The following is an 18,610-nucleotide window of genomic DNA, read 5'->3' as shown; positions in this document are numbered from 1 at the left end:
CAATTCCAATCTGGCTTTTGCCCCAAACATAGCACAGAAACAGCCTTAGTTAAGATCACCAACGACCTCCTTTGTGCACTTGATCCCAGTCTACTCTCTATCCTCATCCTCCTTGACCTCACTACAGCCTTTGATACTGTATCCCATCAGCTCCTCATGGATCGTCGGGCAAGCACTGGAGTTGGGGGCACTGTGTATCAGTGGTTTGCTTCCTACTTTACAGACAGGACACATTTTGCACAGATTCAGAATTACCGGTGAGAAAGCTTCATAGTTCATCATGGAGTTCCACAGGGTTCAGTGTTTGAGTCACTCCTGTTTATTATTTACCTCCTCCTTGGCAACATCTTCCAGCACTATGGTACCACTTTTTCAATGTTATGCTGATGATACACAGCGTTATGTGTCCTCTAAGCCTACTTCTACTATCTCCTCCAGTACCCTCATTGCTTGTCTCCATGATTTATAGATATGGACAGTCGTAAAACTGAGCTACTCCTCATTGGCACCAAGTCTACACTGGAAAACTTTGAAAATTTGCTCACTACCCATTGCTGGAGCCACCATATCTGTCTCCAAACGGGTTAACAGCCTTGGTGTTATCCTCAACAACACCCTTTTTCTTTTTCCAGTCCTACAGACAATGTCTCCCGGATTGCCTTTTTCCATCTGCGAAACATCTTCAGACTACGCCCTGCTTTAACACAACACTCCACGGAAGTTTTAGTCAATGTTTTGGTGACATCACCCATTGACTACTGCAATGAGATCCTGGCATGCATCCCCAACAAACTTATTCACCGATGTCAACTCATCCAAAATTTTGCAGCACGGATTATTACATTTTCAAAGTCCACTGAAGATGTCTCTCCCCTGCTGATTCAATTACACTGACTTCCTGTGTCACAGCAGATTAACTTTAAAATTGTATTATTAACATTCTAAGCTCTTCATAATCTATCCCCTGCTTATCTCACAGACCTCCTTCAGACTTACACTCCCTCTAGCTCCCTGTGGTCTTCATCAGCAGGTCTTTTGGCACTACCAGCCATCAACCTCAGCACAATGAGTGCCAGGGGTTTCTCCTATGCTGCACCAAGACTTTAAAACTCCCTTCTCCGTCACATCTGCATACTGGATTCCATTACAGAATTAAAAACTGCTCTTAAAACCAATATTTTTAAACTAGCTTACTCACTTTAACTGCACAATTTAACTCCTTGCTGAGCTACGCTCTGTTGCTTATTGAGTGTATTATGGTTGATTGTACTGATGTTTTCACTGCTTTGTTGTTTATTGAATATGATGTAAGGTGACCTTGAGTGTCATGAAAGGGGCCATTAAATAAAATGTATTATGTGGCGCAGTAGTTAGCACTGTTGCCTCACAGCAAGAAGGTCCTGTGTTCGAATCCAGGGGTCGTCCAACCTTGGGGGTCATCCCAGGTTGTCCTCTCTGTGGAGTTTGCATGTTCTCCCTGTGTCTGCAGTGGTTTTCCTCCAGGGGCTCCGGTTTCGCCCACCATCAGAAAAACAGGCATGTTAGGGTCAGTACTCCTGTCTGTGCCCCTGACCAAAGCATGGCAAGCCAAACTGGAGTTGATCCCCAGGCGCTGTACGGCGGCTGCCCACAGCTACTAGCTACAGAGCTAGGATGGGTTAAATGCAGAGCGTAATTTACCTATGGGACTCATTAAAGTATATCAAAATCAAATGTATGTGGAGAGGAAATTTGTCAGTAGGAGCATTGCAATAGCTATCATGTTTTTGAATTGAGCTTGGGAAACCATGCTGATCCAAAAGTCACTCACCTCAACACACAACCCAACTTGTGATGTGCTTTGAGCAAATCAGATGTTCCCATCTCCAGTACCTCCATCTGATGAGTTGCCTCATCTATAGAAGGCACCAGGCTTTTGGCCTCTGCATTCCACTGCACATCAGCTGAAACGGAGAACGGCGGTCTCAGGAAGAGCAGGATGTCACCTGAGAGTTTAGGGGAGCTTTCAAATCATTCCTTGAAGTGCTCTGCCAGGCTCGTCACAAACTCCTTCATTGCTGGATCCTCCCGCATTTCATCTTCTCGCAATGCTCCCATAGAATTGGAAAGTGCAACTTTCTCCTGTGAATGTCTCTCTCCAAAAGGTTCAGCTTTGACTAGAAACCTTCAACCGCCTTACACATGTCCACAACAGTGTGGTTCTTGCCTTGTAATTGCCGATTAAGGTGATTTAGATGAGACATGATGTCACAAAAAAAAACCCATGCCATCACCTTACTGTCACTTAAAGACCTCTGATATTCTTGGGCTTTTTGGCTCCGCAGTCCGCATAAAAATGACACAAGCTTATCGCGCAGGTCGCACACCCTCTCCAATACACGGCCTTTGCTCAGCCAGTGAACATCATTATGCAGCGAAAGATCCTTGTGTTCCGCTGACATTTCCTCCAGCAATGCTCTGAAAAGGCAATGTTGCAGACTACAACTCTCGCCAACGAAATGTACCAGTCTCGTCACAGTATCCATCGTCTCTTTCATTTCCCCACATAGTTTAGCGCACAATACTGATTTGTGAATATTGCAATGAAATGCTAAGCGCGCTGGGTTAACAGCGGCAAGCCTGCTTACCAAGCCCTTGTCTTGTCCCACCATTGACGGAGCCCCAACGGTGACAATGGACACAATTTTGCTCACATCCAAGCCATTTGTCTCAAAGAACTGTGTTAATTCATTAAAGATTATTTCCCCAGTTGTGCGCCCAGAAAGAGGAAGCAAACAAAGTAGCTCTTCCTGAAAGGTCTTCCCGTCAAAAAATCTTGCAAACAGACAGCTGTTCCATACTGGTTTGGTCACAGGACGAGTCTATGGCTAGTGATATGGCTTCTTTCTTCATATCGGAGTAGATTGGAAAAACACAGTTCTATTCTTGTTGCTGTGTTAGCCGATAATGGCACCTGCTTTAATAGCTCCGCAATCGTTTTTCTTGTTTTTCTCATCCCTCAAAAATAAAATGGATGAACTTTTGTCTTTAACACAAACTGACAGAGACTACAGACTGCTCAGCATTCTGCTTTACTGAGACATGGCTGGATTAATCAGTACCTGATCAAGCGGTAACCGCCCCCCCCCCCAGGCTTCACTATCTTCAGAGCCTACAGGTCAGTCAAACTATCTCACAAATCAAAAGGTGGGGGTATTTGTCTCATGGTCAATCAGCGCTGGTTTAACAACTCAATAATCCTTCATCCATACTGCTCTTATGATCTTGAATTCATTAGTTTGACATGCAGACCATATCACCTTCTAGGAGAATCCGCTTCAATTGTATTAGTTGGTGTTTACATTCCACCACAAGCTAATGCTAACACCGCCGTTAGAGAACTCTCGCAACATATTTCCTCTGTTGAAAACTCCAACCCTGATACGTCTGTCATCATGTTAGGTGATTTCAACCATACAAACCTGTCCCTCGACCTCCTGAACTATGAGCAACAAGTCACTTAACATAGCAGAGAATACAAAACATTGGATCACTGCTACATCTCAATTTCGAATGCTTACCATGCATTCCCAAGGGGTCCACTGGGCAAGTCCGACCATGCCGTGTTATTCCTCATCCCAAAATACAGACAAAAGCTTAAATCGATCAAGAAAACATCCAAATCTGTCAGGTCCTGGTCCATGGATGTTATTGAAACACTTCTAAGGTGTCCAAAGGAGTTGAATCAAGTACAGCTGGACTTGGTATATATCCGTGAAGACGTTTCGCCTCTCATCCAAGAGGCTTCCTCTTCTATGGCTCTGTTAGCGACGGGCATTGGTAAACATCGAAACATCGGGACACAAAGAGCCATGGACATCTATAGCTCTGACAACGACTCCAAGAGGATAAATTCTGAGTCTCATCACCAGCCAGTCAGACTAGCTTCATCTAGTCAGAAAGGCACGAACTGAGGAAGCCTCTTGGATGAGAGGCGAAACGTCTTCACGGATATATACCAAGTCCAGTTGCACTTGATTCAACTCCTTTGGATAACCATGACCTGGATGAATGAGAACATTCACAGACACTTCGAAGGTGCTTTGAATGCACTAATTGGAATATATTTAGTGCAGCTTGCGACTTGCTTGCATTGACACAGTGACGCCACACATCAAGTTCTGTGAGGAAATGTGCATCCCTACAAAAACATGTGACATTGCATGGCAATAAAAAACCCTGGCTCTCCAAAGAATTACACCTCCTACACAAAGAAAAGAACTGGGCATACAAAAACGGAAACAGGGATCAATACAGAGCAGCCAAGTATAAGTTGCGTGCTGCAATAAGAAAAGCAACGTCCAGCTACGCAACAAAACTCAAACAACAATTCTCTTCCAGTAACTCCAGATCAATATGGAAAAATCTTGAGGAAATCACAGATTACAAAAACGCCCCTGCTCCCCTGCAGATCATGACCATAACCTCCAAGATAAATGAAATGAGTTTTATGCAAGGTTTGAAAATCCTATTCCACCAGCCGTCCCCCCTCCTCCCACTCCAATGCCACCCTTCTGCATCCAGGAGGATGAGGTGAGAGCTACATTCAAGAAGCTGAACATTAGGAAAGCAGCACGGCCAGATGGCATCAGTCTGGCTTTGTTGAGCCACTGTGCAGCACAATTGGCCCCAATATTTTCCACCATATTTAACACCTATCTAAGCCAATGTACAGTCCCACAGTGCTTCAAACTCTACCATCATTCCTGTGCCAAAGTCCTCAAAGACCACCTGCCTCAATGACTTCAGACCAGTTGCCCTAACATCTGTGGCCATGAAAGCATTTGAGCGTATCATTCTGTCACTACTTGAAATCTTGCACCTCCCCAATGATGGACCCATATCAATTTGCCTATCTAGTCAACCGGTCTGTTGAGGATGCAGTTAGCATAGCCTTCCACCATGCCCTGCAACACCTGGAATCACTAAACACCTACACACGCATCCTGTTCATAGACTTTAGTTCTGCCTTCAACTCCATCAACCCATTCAAACTCTTTACCATACTCTTGGATATGAACATTGACCCAGCCATATGCCACTGGATTTGGAGCTTCCTGTGGAACAGGCCACAGAGGGTAAAAGTTAATAAGCTAACCTCATACCCTCTTACCCCCAGTGCAGGTGCTCCTCAGGGCTGTGTTCTCTCCCCCTGGCTCTTCTCACTTTACACCACCCACTTTATATCCATGGACAGTTCTGTGAAAATAATAAAATAGGCAGACGACACAACCATTGTAGGCTTCATCTCCAACAACGATGAAACCTAGTAGTAGACTGAAGTAAACCAAGCTATCACTTGGTGTGCAAACAACGACCTTCCGCTTAATACAGCCAAAACCCAAGAACTCATTATTGACTTCCAATGCAAGTCGAATCCCAAAACACCCATACAAATGAAGGGAGACCCCATCACCACCACTGACTCTTTTAAATTCTTTGTGACATACGTCAGCAATAACCTGACATAGAGAATTAACACCGAACACATCATTGCAAAAGTTTAATAACTTTACTTTCTTAGGCAGCTTAAAAAATACCGGATCAAAACATCAACTTCTCGTTCTGTTTTCCTCAGCCATTACTGAGTCCATGATAACATCTTCTATTCCAGTATGGTACAGTGGCACAGACAGTCAAACACGGAAAAAAACTGTAGCGGATTGTCAACAAGGCATCCAAAATCATAAGCAACCTACTCCCCTCAGTTGACTCTCTACATACTCACCGGACTGTAAAGCGAGCAAAGATCATATCAGACCCCTCACATCCTGCTCATCACCTCTTCCAGCTCCTTCCCTCAGGGAGGCACTACAGGTCAATGTCCAGGACTAAATGCTTCACAAACAGTTTTTTCCCCCAAGCTATCAGGACTCCGAATTCCTCCCTATAGTCCCCTCCTCACACACCACGGGCATGCATACTAACATTCACCTAATTGTTGTGCGTAATATGTTTGTTTCTGCTATTGTGTGACTACACTGTTCATGATATGTGGAGTGTCTGCTGTTTTCCATGGATGTATTATGCTGCAGAGTTTAACATGCTGTACCAAAAAAAAATTCCACTGGCCTTGGTCATGTGGCTAATAAACAATCTATCTATCTATCTAGCATGGCTTAAAACTTCGCCAACCATATCAATTGCACACATTTTAATTTAACTCAGCATCAGCGAATGGTTTCTTAGCTTTAACAAGGTTCCATGAAACATGCATGATGCAACCGTTTGCACTCTCTTGTGCCGATGTTGATTTACAGATAGAAATAGCGTACTTTTATGATGTTATCGTATTTGCGATGATCTGATTTTGTAGGGTAGTTGGCATTGAAACTGGCAGCATGCATAGTGTTGAAGTGCTGCTTGAGATTGTCTGCTTTGCAGACAGCTATGGTCTGCATGCATATCAAGCATGCCGGTTTGGCATTGGCATGGTCCAGTGAAATAAAACAACTGATCAGTCCAGTCAGTTTTGAACTGATGGTTTTTCCTGGTTGACTTTGCACTTCTTTGCGCAGGCCATGTTTAGTTTAGGACACTTATTGATTATCTGTGACTTAGCTGGTGAGTGGCTCTGTCTAGTCGAGGATCGTAGCGAACGCGGAGTACATCTTATGTCTACGCACACTCTACGGCATAGGTCAAGTGTACATTGTGGGGTGAGGACAAAATAAAGTAGAGCAGCATGTACTTTATTTCACATGTTGCACACTTTATTTCACATGTTATGACAGGTGCGATAGTGCCAACGGGTCGGCATGGGCCAGACATTTGGCTCTCGGGCCGCTTATTGGGGTTCAGGGGTCTATGAGATCCAAGATCGAAACCAACAATGATGTTTTCCTACTCACCTGCAGCCATGTTATGGTCAACATCAGAAACAGTGACATTAAGCAAGCTATTTAATTCCACTGTATTCCAAAAACTGGTTTAACAGGGAGGGCACAGAGCTGTATCCTTGTTATGACCAACACAACTCATCATTATGAACAACGTGGGCATTGTTTTTTTTCTGTGTTCACAGATGGCCACACAAGACACTGTTCGCTTCCATCCTCTTGTACACCATGTCAACGATACAAAAATCAAACCTACACCAGCCATATCCTTTAAGAGTGGATTTCAATGTAAGTCCCCCCCCAAATCTGAGTGTGTAGATCTGCTTTATCTAATGTCACTATTTGATCACACACTCCGTATGTTTACCCTCTTATGTTTACATCATGCATCAACATTTTGTAAACAGCGCCTGAAGTGGCGCAGGTTTGTAGAAATTCACAGTGCAAGACTTTCTAATCAACGCTAACCAGCTAACGCTTTATTGATAGCTATTTGCGATAGCATTAGAAACATTAGCATCTAGCGTTTAACTTCATCGTTTACTTGAACAAGTTGAATGGAAGATTAAAGTTGTAATTAGAACACAAAACCACAAGCGACTGGTGATCTGACTGCTTAAGGAACTAGTGTTACAGCCATCAGGTACTCTTAGTTTAAAACATAGTGAAGCTCCGCCATTTAGACGTAAATAAAGTTTTTTTATTATGCCTCTAGTCCTAAGCGTTACTCCCGCAGTAGCAAAATATCTCCCCGAATCCTACCGATATTCCCACGACAGGACCAACTGCCATTTTGGAATGAACACCCCCATCAGGTCCTCTCAGATTTTCTACTCTGTCAGATAGCTCATTACTTTCAGCTGTTGTTTCAGGTGTAAAACCTACCTGACTAGTGGTTGGATTAACTGGAACAATGGGTGAATGTAACAAACTACCTGGTAGCAAAGACAACCAGCAGTCCTGGTTGTAACAGAGGACCTGACTGTGAACCATTGGGGTAGAATATTACAGTTCCCTTAAATGCTACATGCCAACAATACTTCATGTTGTCATGGTGTATTGGTGGCATGTGATAAAACAATAAGGTTTATTAATCATTCTTTTCACTTGAAAGAAATAGATTCAAGGTTCAACCTACCCTGAAAAATGATTGTTGGCACAGAAGTAAATGACCTCACGGAATGGCATTCAAGAGGAAAACAGGGAGGCCAAAGAGGAGGTTTATGGATGTGGTTAGGGAGGACATGCAGGTGGCTGGTGTGACAGAGGAAGATGCAGAGGACAGGAAGAGATGGAAACGATGATCCACTGTGGCGACCCTTAATGGGAGCAGCCAAAAGTAGTAGTAGTAGTAGTAGTAGTAGTAGATACCGATACAAAACGTAAACCTTGTAGAAATGACCTTTGACCTTTAATACACACGGAGGGGTTGGTGCTGCTTGCATTTAAGGCCAAGAAGGGAGAGGATAATCAAATCTATTTATCAATCAGAATTTATTAAAGCCAACCTACTACCGCTCTCACACAGATTTCAGGATACAGAAGTTTAATCTCTCACCATCGAGGTCGTCCGAATCGGGGACTTCGCCATCCTGCTCGTATGAGTCCAGGAAGGTGAGCTGAGGCAGCAGCTCAAAAACGCCGTCCCTGTAGTCATCTAGCAAGGTCACCTCACAGGTCAACAACACCAGGTTCCTCAGCTTCTTCAGGTTTTGCTAAAGAGTCAACAAGGAGCGTGAGCGCCCACTAATTAGAGGAGTCAAACACAAAATCACATCTTTTGAGCTGCTGACATCTGGGGGATGACTGAAGTATTAGACAATAATAATAGCCATTAACTCAACAAACAAGTGTTTCTGTTGAAGTATTGTTGTTTGGGGCACTAAAATCACTTCTCTTTTTTTTGGGAGTGAAAATCTAAAGAAGGTGAAGGGATATTTCATATTTTCTTACTTTAATTCTGCTCTTCGCAATCAGTTTTAAAATTGTCGATGTAAATAGATTTTATAGATGATGTGGCCAGCACATTTCCCCTGGGGCCTCATGTATCAATCGTTACTATGGGCAAATTTGTTCTTACACACCCATGGAATTTTTAGCCCTCAAGATAGTCTGACAGGCAGTCGCAAAGCATGATGGGTATTTGTAATTCCTTCCTCCTAACATCTACTGTCTACCTCTTGCAACGAGCAATCACCCAAGCCTGCAAAGACATCAGTGTTAGCCAATCGGTGTCTAAATTCAGGGGTTACCCCAGTTCTACACTGGTCTCTGAGACAAAGTTCAGGGCTAAAAAAATCCCATGAGTGTGTATGAACAAATCTGCCCATAACGATTGATATATGAGGCTCCTAGTCATTTCCCAATTCTTTTTCAAAGAGTGAGACAACTTTTATCGGAGCTATATTTTTTCCATTTATTTACAGTTTATCAACAATTCATTTGTTTTCCTTCTGTTATTTGATAGTTTAGAAGAGACTGTTGGCGCTAGGAGGCGATGGGAGAAGTCTTCCACCTCAAATGGTGATTCTTTGGTAAAAGTTTGGTGAGACAATGGATCATTCTCCATCTTCTCTGTAGTGACCCCCCCCACCCCTCCAATGTTGCTCTCCATTTGACTGTATTCTTTAAAATAGTGGCGCTTCGTCAACCTTTAAACAAAAAAACCGATAGCAGGGCTCCGAGAGAAGTGAAAGTGAAAACAAAGAAATTCAAAAAGCATTTTACAAATTCAAGTGAAACGTGAAAATTAAAAACTCTGTGCTCAGCCTCATGTGCGAGTCCCCCTCAGATTGATGGATAATTTTTTCTCGTTCTATGAGCTGCTTGCAACTCTTTAGTGAAATATACCCTCATAAGCTTGTCTACCAAACGCATAGAGAGTAAGACTGACTTTCTATGCAAACTTTTTCAAAGAAACAGCTATAGGAGAACTGAGGTGAGTGTTTGGACAGAACTGTGTTGAAAAACAGGCACTGAGTGCTGGGAGGAGATACCCCCCCCCTTTTCTCCTCAATTGTATCTGGCCAATTACCCCACTCTTTCGAGCCGTCCCGGTCGCTGGTCGCTGCTCCATCCCCTCTGCTGATCCAGGGAGGGCTGCAGACTACCACATGCCTCCTCCGATACACGTGGAGTCGCCAGCCGTTTCTTCTCACCTGACTGTGAGGAGTTTCACCAGGGGGACGTAGCGAGTGGGAGGATCACACAATTCCCCCCAGTTCCCCCTCCTCCCTGAACAGGCGCCCCGACCGACCAGAGGAGGTGCTAGTGCAGTGACCAGGACACATACCCACATCCGGCTTCCCACCCGCAGACATGGCCAACTGTGTCTGTAGGACGCCCGACCAAGTCGGTGGTAACATGGTGATTCGAACTGCCATCCTTATGTTGGTAGGCAATGGAATAGACCGCCACGCCACCCGGACGCCCTGAAGTTCTTTTTAATGAAATGAATGGTGGTGTCTTTTAAGGTTTTTTTAACCATTGGCTGATCCTAGTAACCGCCCTATCATCACATCTTTATGCATGCTCAATAATCCAGGTAAGAAAATCACTTAAGGTTGATTAAGTTTATCCCTCATCTAAGTGACCTCAGAGGTCACTTAGTGATGAAATGTTTCTCTCTCAATAAACCTTGTGTCCGGATGAACGGATTCAACTTTCTGTGACGCCCTATCATCACTTTCAGAAAGCCCACACAGGAAATGGAATTTCCATTCCAAAATGAGATCCAACACAAGAAGCGGTCTGTAACAGAACAGATGTCAAAACAAGTCTGGTTTCTGTTGTCAGTAACAGACAACATGCTCTGCTCTAAAGCTCTTCCCTGATCAATCAAAATGATCCATAAATATGATTGATCGGTTCAAGTCTTACCAGTGGTGCCATCGTGTTGATGTCCTTGATTTTGTTAGCGCTGAGGTTGAGGGAGGTCAGGTTCGGACACTTCACGGCCAGGATATCCAGACCACCTGAGACACTGTTATCACTGATATCCAACTGAATAAAAACACAACAGTCTCAGCATTAAAGACACAATCCTGAAGTTTTAAACACATAAAAATGTCTTTTTTGTGTTCCAGAAAACAGTTAATTCACAATTATCCTAATCATAAACATTTTTGTAGTTACTAATTTTAATGGTTAGTGTGGAGTAGGTCTTTCCGAGGAACGGCGTGTAGTTGAGTTGTGTGGTGGGAGTTGTGTCCGTACCCACCTTGTGTAGTTTGGGTAGGGATGGGAGCTTGGCCAGGGAGGTGAGACCCACGTTGATCATGCTGAGACTCTCCAGCTGTTGGTACTCCTCCGTCAGCCCGTCCAACTCCCCATCACAAGAGAGACAGCCGTCCAGTGTCAACTGTACAACCTAACACCACAAAACACCACCATGACACAACTCAACACCACAATACAAAACTATAACACAGCACTGAGGCTTCAACAACTGATTATTTTCATTAACATCTGATCTGTCGAATATTTTTTCAATTAATCATCTAGTCTGTCAAAAGGCAAAAATACTGATGAAAGCCCATCTTACATTTTTAGAGCCCAAAGTAATGTCTTAAAACTGTTCACTTAGTCTGAACAATGGCCAAAAAAAACCCTCAAGTATTCATTTCCATTCATCCATTGATCCATCCATTATCTGAACCGCTTATCCTGCTCTCAAGTACCCAAGAGTAAGGGGGGCCCTAAGCCAGAGCCTATGTGTGAAGTCACTGTTACTGACTCTGCATTGTGTATCAGAGATAGTGCACATCAGAGAGCTTGACGTGATACTGGTGTCAGTATCCAGCCCTAGCCCAGTCCTGGCTGGGCTAGGGCTGGAGTTTTTGACCCATGCAGGGCTCTAATAAAGACTAGTATCTCTTGTAAAATGACTACTATATATATATATATATATTTTATTACTTTATTGATCCCCGTGGAGAAATTCTTCCTCTGCATTTAACCCATCCTAGCTGTGTAGCTAGAAGTGGGCAGCTGCCATGCAGCGCCCGGGGACCAACTCCAGTTCACCTTGCTAAGCCTCAGTCAGGGGCACAGACAGGAGTATTAACCCTAACATGCATGTCTTTTTGATGGTGGGGGAAACCGGAGCACCCGGAGAAAACCCACCATAGACACGGGGAGAACATGCAAACTCCACACAGAAAGAAACTGGGATGACCCCCCAAGGTTGGACAACCACGGGGTTCAAACCTAGGACCGTCTTGCTGTGAGGCGACAGCGCTAACCACTGTGCCACCGTGCCGCCCACTAATATGACTACTAGTAAATATAAGCAGGGGTTGCTGAGTGGTACTAACTTAAATAAAGAGCTCCCCAAATGTCTACATTCAGAGTAAGTCCACAATAACATGGGTCAATACTAAAATGCTTAATTTTTCTGTTTTGGCCTTAAATCAACACATATCTTTTTGAAGACGGTCTCCAAAATGAGCAAATCTGAAAACACCAGTATCACGTAGACCGGACAGTGAAAACGGCACTTTTTGAAATTGCTTATACCTGCGATTGTCATCTGATCTCAGATAAAGCTCCCGGCTAAAGTTGCGTGTGCACGGCCAATAGAACAGACCTCAACATTTGTCTGTTGTTTCAGTGTTTCAGTTTGGACAATGAACGTTTCAAAAATGATTGGAAAACGCAAGTGTAGACGGAAAGCGTGTTTCCCATTCTCTCCGCATTACTACAGAGCACTGTCAGAAATCCAGCACCCAGGAAAAGTAACCTATCAGCTACTTTTCAACTTGAATTTGCCTTACTTGCTTTAAATGGTAAATGGGCCGTATTCATACAGCAATTCTCTAGTCTACCAACCACTCAGTGCTTTACAGTGTATGTCTCACATTCACCCATTCACACACATTCATACACTGATGGTGGAGGCTGCCATGCAAGGCGCCAACCTGCTCATCAGGAGCAGTTAGGGGTTCAGTGTCTTGCTCGAGGACACTTCTGACATGGTAGCTGGGGATCGAACCGGGAACCTTCCGATTAATTACAAGGCGACCCGTTCTACCCCGAGCCATGGCTTAGCTGTGATCTGTTGTCGTTATTCAGATCACTGAACAGCAGAGGTCAAGGTTCGAGTAGAAATACGTACAGACCCTCCAATGTAAACTATTATGTACTTCATACACCTATAACTCAAATGACCTCCACCTATGTCGCCTTTAATTACAGGCATAGGTCTGATGTTGGACACTGAAGTCACATCAAGATTGTCACAACCACTAACTGCCATCAACACTATCAGCGCCCCTGGGGCAGCTCATGAACACATGTAAATGAATGAGTGCAACAGAAACATTGGTGAACACATGACAAGGTGAATAAACACGAGAGTGAGTGAATGCCATAGCAACATCAGTGCAGCTTGGTGAATGAATGTGTAATTAATAACAAATGTAAACCATGAATGAGATAACTAGTGAGGGTCTGAAAAGAAGGCTGCACTAATAGCTTATATCCTATGTATAGCAGCCCGTCTATTCTATTTTCAGTGTAAAGTTTGAAGTAAGTGTAAAGTACAGACAAACCCCACCAACAGGTCAGCCTTTCACCGAGCCTACCACCGGTTACCTGGTGGATCTGGCTAGTTTAATTCAGAGCAGCGGCTCTCGGTCAGGTCCTCGGGTCCCACCAGCACTGCCGGTTTTCCGTTCTACCGGGTAGTCCGTCCCGTTCACCCGTTCCAGGGTGGAACAACCGGAACAAGCGAATTTAACGAACTAGCTGGTAGGACAGACAAACAGCAGCACTCGTGGTGACCGAGGACCCGATGAGGAACCGCTGCTTGAGAGGGACGACAGCAAGACGGGAGGAGACTTTGAGACGATAGCTGAAGGAGACGGGGACCGAACACACTTATGTTTGAACGGTGGGCCGTCTGAATAGCGGTTTCGGACTCCTCTTAATTCAAATAAAACTGTGTGTGTAATCCGGCTGCCGGCCACAAATCTTCGTGTTACGCCTCGATCCGGTCTGAGGACTACGAGCTGGGCGGGACCGCAGGCTGCCCCTGCTAGCTCGTTAGCTTAGAACGCTTGCAGTGACAACAGCTGCACGAGGCTCGCGCGAGCACCGGCGCCCCGGAGCGAGAACTTTGAGCGCGCGCGTGCGTCCTCCGGCACGCGGGCGACTATTATCGTTCTCCTCGAAACGACGTTTGAGTGTTGTTGTTGTTGTTTTTTTACATCGTGTTTGAGTCGTTTCGAGTCTTTTTTTTTTGTGCCACTAAGGAAGAAACAACAATGGAAAACAAGTCGTCAGACCCCCATGCTGCAGCAGCGGAGATGAGAAGCCATGTCCGTTACCGCAGGACGACGCGGGAGTGCGCAGCGCTGTTTGGCGTCCAGCCGACATCCTTAATTAAATTCCTGGCAAATAAATAAATAAAAGTCGTATTGTTGTCGCTTCGTACCTCAGCGGGGTTTCTGTTCTTCAGCTCCACGCTTATTTTTTTCTTCATCTCCATGACGACAGCCAAAGTGCACAAAACAAAGCGGAATTTTAAAAAAAAAGTGAAAATAAAACAGCGATGCTCCTTCGTCCGCGGCCACCGGAAGCAAACTAAACCTCCATGTTAGCTTGCACCCAGCCTCCGCAAGACAGCCCCGCCCTCCTTATTAATATTTATTTTTTTCTGCTGTCTCTAATTTCATTGGTCGATACGGAGTCACTCAGCAAACAACGCCCCGGTATTTGAAACGATGTGCACAGGGATTGTCCTATTGGACGGACTTGTGTTTACGCCTGCGTGTTTCTACCAATAAAAAGGGAAAAGGGCAAACTTTTAAACTTTGGTTACGCCCTCCCTTTGTACTCACTGGCGCCATAATTCAATGTTGCAGTTTGTCTACGGCTTGTTTTCATGGCTTGGCTGGTGTTGAATACATTATGCCATGTGTACCGTGTAAACTCTACTGAGTTGACTAATTCAACATAAGCATAACCTCAGTCCGTGTTAAGGTGTACTGAATCGAGTAATCAGCTGGTATGGACATGTGGCTGCAGCACGTAATGGAGTCAGACGAAGTGGGGAGGACAACTGCGATGTGGAAGATTATAAAGTTCAGAAAGCACAAAGTACCCTCACTGCAAGGGAAATCATGACACGGAGTCAGCGCAGTGTACAAAAAGAATTAAGGAAGCGGATGTGAATAAGATGAGAGCAGAAAAGGGATTGGGGCTGCTAAAAGAGAGAGAGAGAAACAACGAGAATGATGCGAGACAAGCTAAGAAGAACAAGTCAGTCAGGAAGCGCACCAAAAAAAGCATGATCCTCATGCTTTCCAGATCAGATGAAGCTTTTGGCCTTTTTGGCAATGATAATTAACTGTACTGCTGGAGCAGAAAGAAAACCTGAGAGAATTGACATAATTGTAGACACAGCAAGGACATTTCTGGGTGTTGTGGGAGCTTCTGGAGAAAGTGTGCAGCAGCTGCGATCTAATCTATCTAATCGATCTGCTGAGAGACCCTTTTAGTCCCTCTCAGAAATAGTTAGAAATAGCTAGTTTGACTGAGAAGAGATGAGTTGTTTTTGGGTTTTTTAGTAAATAGACATTATGGTCCACTCTCCATCATTCCAGTTGGTGGCGGTAATGCACCAAATCGTTTGCCAACCGCAAGAAAAAGAAAAAGAACGAAAAAAAGAAAAGAAAGAAATCAGCTGGCTTCGGATGGAATAAAAAAAACAGCACATGGTCGGAAACCGCTGCCCCATGAAAACAGATTATGGAAAATTGAAAAAATATCCAAACGCGTCTCTTCAACCTCAGATGATACTCGTAAACCAGCTGCTAGTTGCAGGGGCTACTGGTTTGATGTGCCGAGACCAGAAATGTGACATTCTCTCCGCCACAAAAGCAAATTCATGAGCTGTCTCGGATCACTCTGTTAAAACAGCTTCGGAAAGTCTATATCAAAAGAAAACATGATGGAGCACGAATCCTTGGCTCTTTGCTGAGCCATGAAAGTCCACATTTAAACCACAGGAGTCCGGGGTTTAAAAATGTGTCTACTTCGAGTACCACCCGCCGCTCCAGCCGCAAGAACGCGGCTTTCTAGCGGCGCCGCCGGGGCGGTTTGCTGTCACTTCAACCTGCCGGAGCTGCTGCCGTGTCGCGCGTATAGCACGTCACTGCGTCAGGCATCGAACCGCGCGACTCTGTTTGTTACATTGTGTCAAGTTGTCATCCGGGCTGTTGAAACAAGCCCAACTATGTGGGGATTTATTGCGGGGGTGGAGCCCCCGGGAAAGAACAAGAAAACAGGTGAACCTGAGCCCAAAGAGACAACTGCTGCCACTGTAAAGCCCACTGAGGCAATTTGTAATTTGGGATAACGGGGCTACACACAAATAACACTGACTCGACTTGCCACGGCCGAGGCACGCGCTCCCTGCTCGTCTCGTCCACCGACGCCGTCGTCGAGCGGGAGACAAGAAGGTGGGAAATCGCCCTGAGAGAGAACTGTGAAGAAGACTGAACATGCTGCTACTACGGAATAAAATATATATATATATATTAATCTGACCTATGATTCTGAACTTATTTCTGTTACTTACTTGTTATTTCTAATTCCCCTGTAATTGTTATACTACTAAACACCCTAGTAAATGATTCTTCTTGGACTTAAAGGCGAATACCACTGAATTTATTAATTCAAATGTGTCACACTTTAGAGATGAAACAGATGAATTCATATATCCGCATGCAGTTAGAGTTACCACTATTATTACTGCACAGTACTATAATATTGATTGAGAATCCCATATGCGACCAAGATGACTTGTTAAATAGTAATAATAGCATATTTTAATAATAAAAAGTTATTTATTTTGGCTGGTAAAAATCTGTAGTAAAGTAAATAAGTTAAGTAAAAATGTTCATCTACTAGATAGATACCTTTGCGGGTAAGCCAAAAAGTTAATTTTGGGTACTGCGTACATACACGCATTAGTGATGTGCAGTCAGGGGAGGCAGGGTATGCAGGGCCTCACCCAGGCTAATAAGAAAAAAACATGAAATATCATGATAGTTACAAAAAATATTTATTTATTATTTATTTTTAACTTTAATTTGTTAAGATTGTTGTAAAAAAAATCATGTAAAACTTTTTGTTTTATCAATAAATGGCATGCACTATTCAGGATAGCTTGCTCCCAAAGCTAGCATTCCTGAATGAATGCAGGCTGCTGAGGCAGAGTCTGCTTGTGCCTCTCTGGCACAAATAAATATAGTTTACTGCCTACGCAGCCATGGACCTCACTGCACGTTACTGACACACAACTGACACACATATACATATGAATTCCGGGGGCAGCCGGGAACCGCCGGGACGCGAACCGGCGGCGGTTCCCGGCTGCCCCCCGAATTCGCTACATTGGTGGGATGGGAAACGCATGATCCGCTGTGGCGACCCCTAACGAGAGCAGCCGAAAGTAGCAGTAGTAGGTGTCAGAAGTGGGATGGTGAGACTGTGAGGCCATCGGAAGCGCGTGCACCCAGAGGCATGAGAGAGCTGATATGCTGAAGCGCGGGGACGCGCTTCCCGAAGGAGGGGGGGTAGTGTAACGACAATGGATGACGAGACTCGCTAGACCTTGGCTAACGGGTTGGATCCTTTGGTCGACTGGTTTGTGCAGTTGCCTGTGGTGTGGGCGACCAGGGCTCGCATCCTGGCCGCGGCGGTTCCCGGCTGCCCCTCGAATTCCCTACAATACATACTGTGTTAAGCCGGCGTGGAAGAATGAATTGAGAGGAAGCGATGTCTTTTTAATCGCAACTCCCGTGCCCCATACACCGCACGACCCCGGGAGAGTGCAGTGTCCGTCTCACCACACCCCAATCCCTCAGCGAGCTTCTCTGCAAAGCTGAACGGGCTGAGGTGGTACTCCACGCGGCTTACCCAGCAGAATTATGGCGTCATTTTGCTATCTATATTATGACAGCGCACACAGAATATAAACAAGTGCATTCCTGCCCCTGCACTTGTTTATAGTGTGTGTGCACTCTCATAATATAGACAGCAAAATGACGCCATACAGAAGGCCCCTGCTGTCCAACCGCACATCAGGTTGGCCAACATCAATGAAGAAGAAGAGGTCTACCATGTTCAGCTTCGACCACAGCAGTCTCGGCGATGGCCTCAACCATCCAGGCGACGTCCATCCCGGCTGACTGCCCGCTGTTACCGGTGTGATGAGCCTGGTCACATAGCCCGCAACTGCCCAGCAGCGGTGCCGAAAGCCAGAGTCACCTGGCCAGCGGGGAAACGAAAGCGGAGTGGCCTAGTGAGGGGACTGCCACTCCAATCTCCAGCCCCCCTTCAAGGCCAATGTACACTAGTTGGCTGCCTAGGTCACACCAAAGGACTGTATCTGGACTGCCAGCTCGACGGTCAATTCTGCCGGGCCCTGGTAGACATTGGGTCTACCATTTCCCTGGTGTGACCTGGCATCCTCCCGGGCACCACTGGCCCACTCTTGATGGCATGGTCACCAATCAACACCCAGCTGATGACAGTGACCGGAGAAAAGGCTGGCATAACAGGGAAGAAGTCATTGCAAGTCTGGGCTGGAGACCAGGAGCTGCTGTACAAGTTCTGGCTCGCCAGACCCATGCATCATCGGCCTGGACTTACTGACCCGCTGCAGAGCCTGTGTTAACGTGTCAGAGGCAACCATCACCCTTGGTACAAAGACTGTGGCGATC

The 18,610-nt window shown here is 45.1% G+C and overlaps 1 protein-coding gene across 2 annotated transcripts in view; it reads right to left on the bottom strand.

Annotated features, from left to right (window-relative positions):
* LOC130117644 (acidic leucine-rich nuclear phosphoprotein 32 family member E-like) overlaps window positions 1-14,460 on the bottom strand; it is a 28,907-nt gene extending 14,447 nt beyond the window's left edge. The window contains exons 1-4 of one of the 2 annotated variants that reach the window (XM_056285778.1): window positions 14,314-14,460; window positions 11,098-11,247; window positions 10,758-10,880; window positions 8,437-8,593 (exon numbers count right to left, since the gene is read on the bottom strand). In XM_056285778.1, coding sequence (XP_056141753.1) covers window positions 8,437-8,593; window positions 10,758-10,880; window positions 11,098-11,247; window positions 14,314-14,367 — 484 coding nt within the window. In that variant the 5' untranslated portion in view covers window positions 14,368-14,460. The remainder of the gene's footprint in view (window positions 1-8,436; window positions 8,594-10,757; window positions 10,881-11,097; window positions 11,248-14,313) is intronic. The other variant, XM_056285779.1, reaches the window with a different exon arrangement.
* Between the last annotated feature and the right edge of the window lie 4,150 nt (window positions 14,461-18,610).

Source organism: Lampris incognitus, chromosome 9, assembly GCF_029633865.1.
Source record: "Lampris incognitus isolate fLamInc1 chromosome 9, fLamInc1.hap2, whole genome shotgun sequence".
In the NCBI taxonomy this organism is placed as follows: Eukaryota; Metazoa; Chordata; class Actinopteri; order Lampriformes; family Lampridae; genus Lampris; species Lampris incognitus.
Note: the sequence above shows the minus strand (reverse complement) of the source record. Positions and strands in the feature narration are given on the sequence as shown.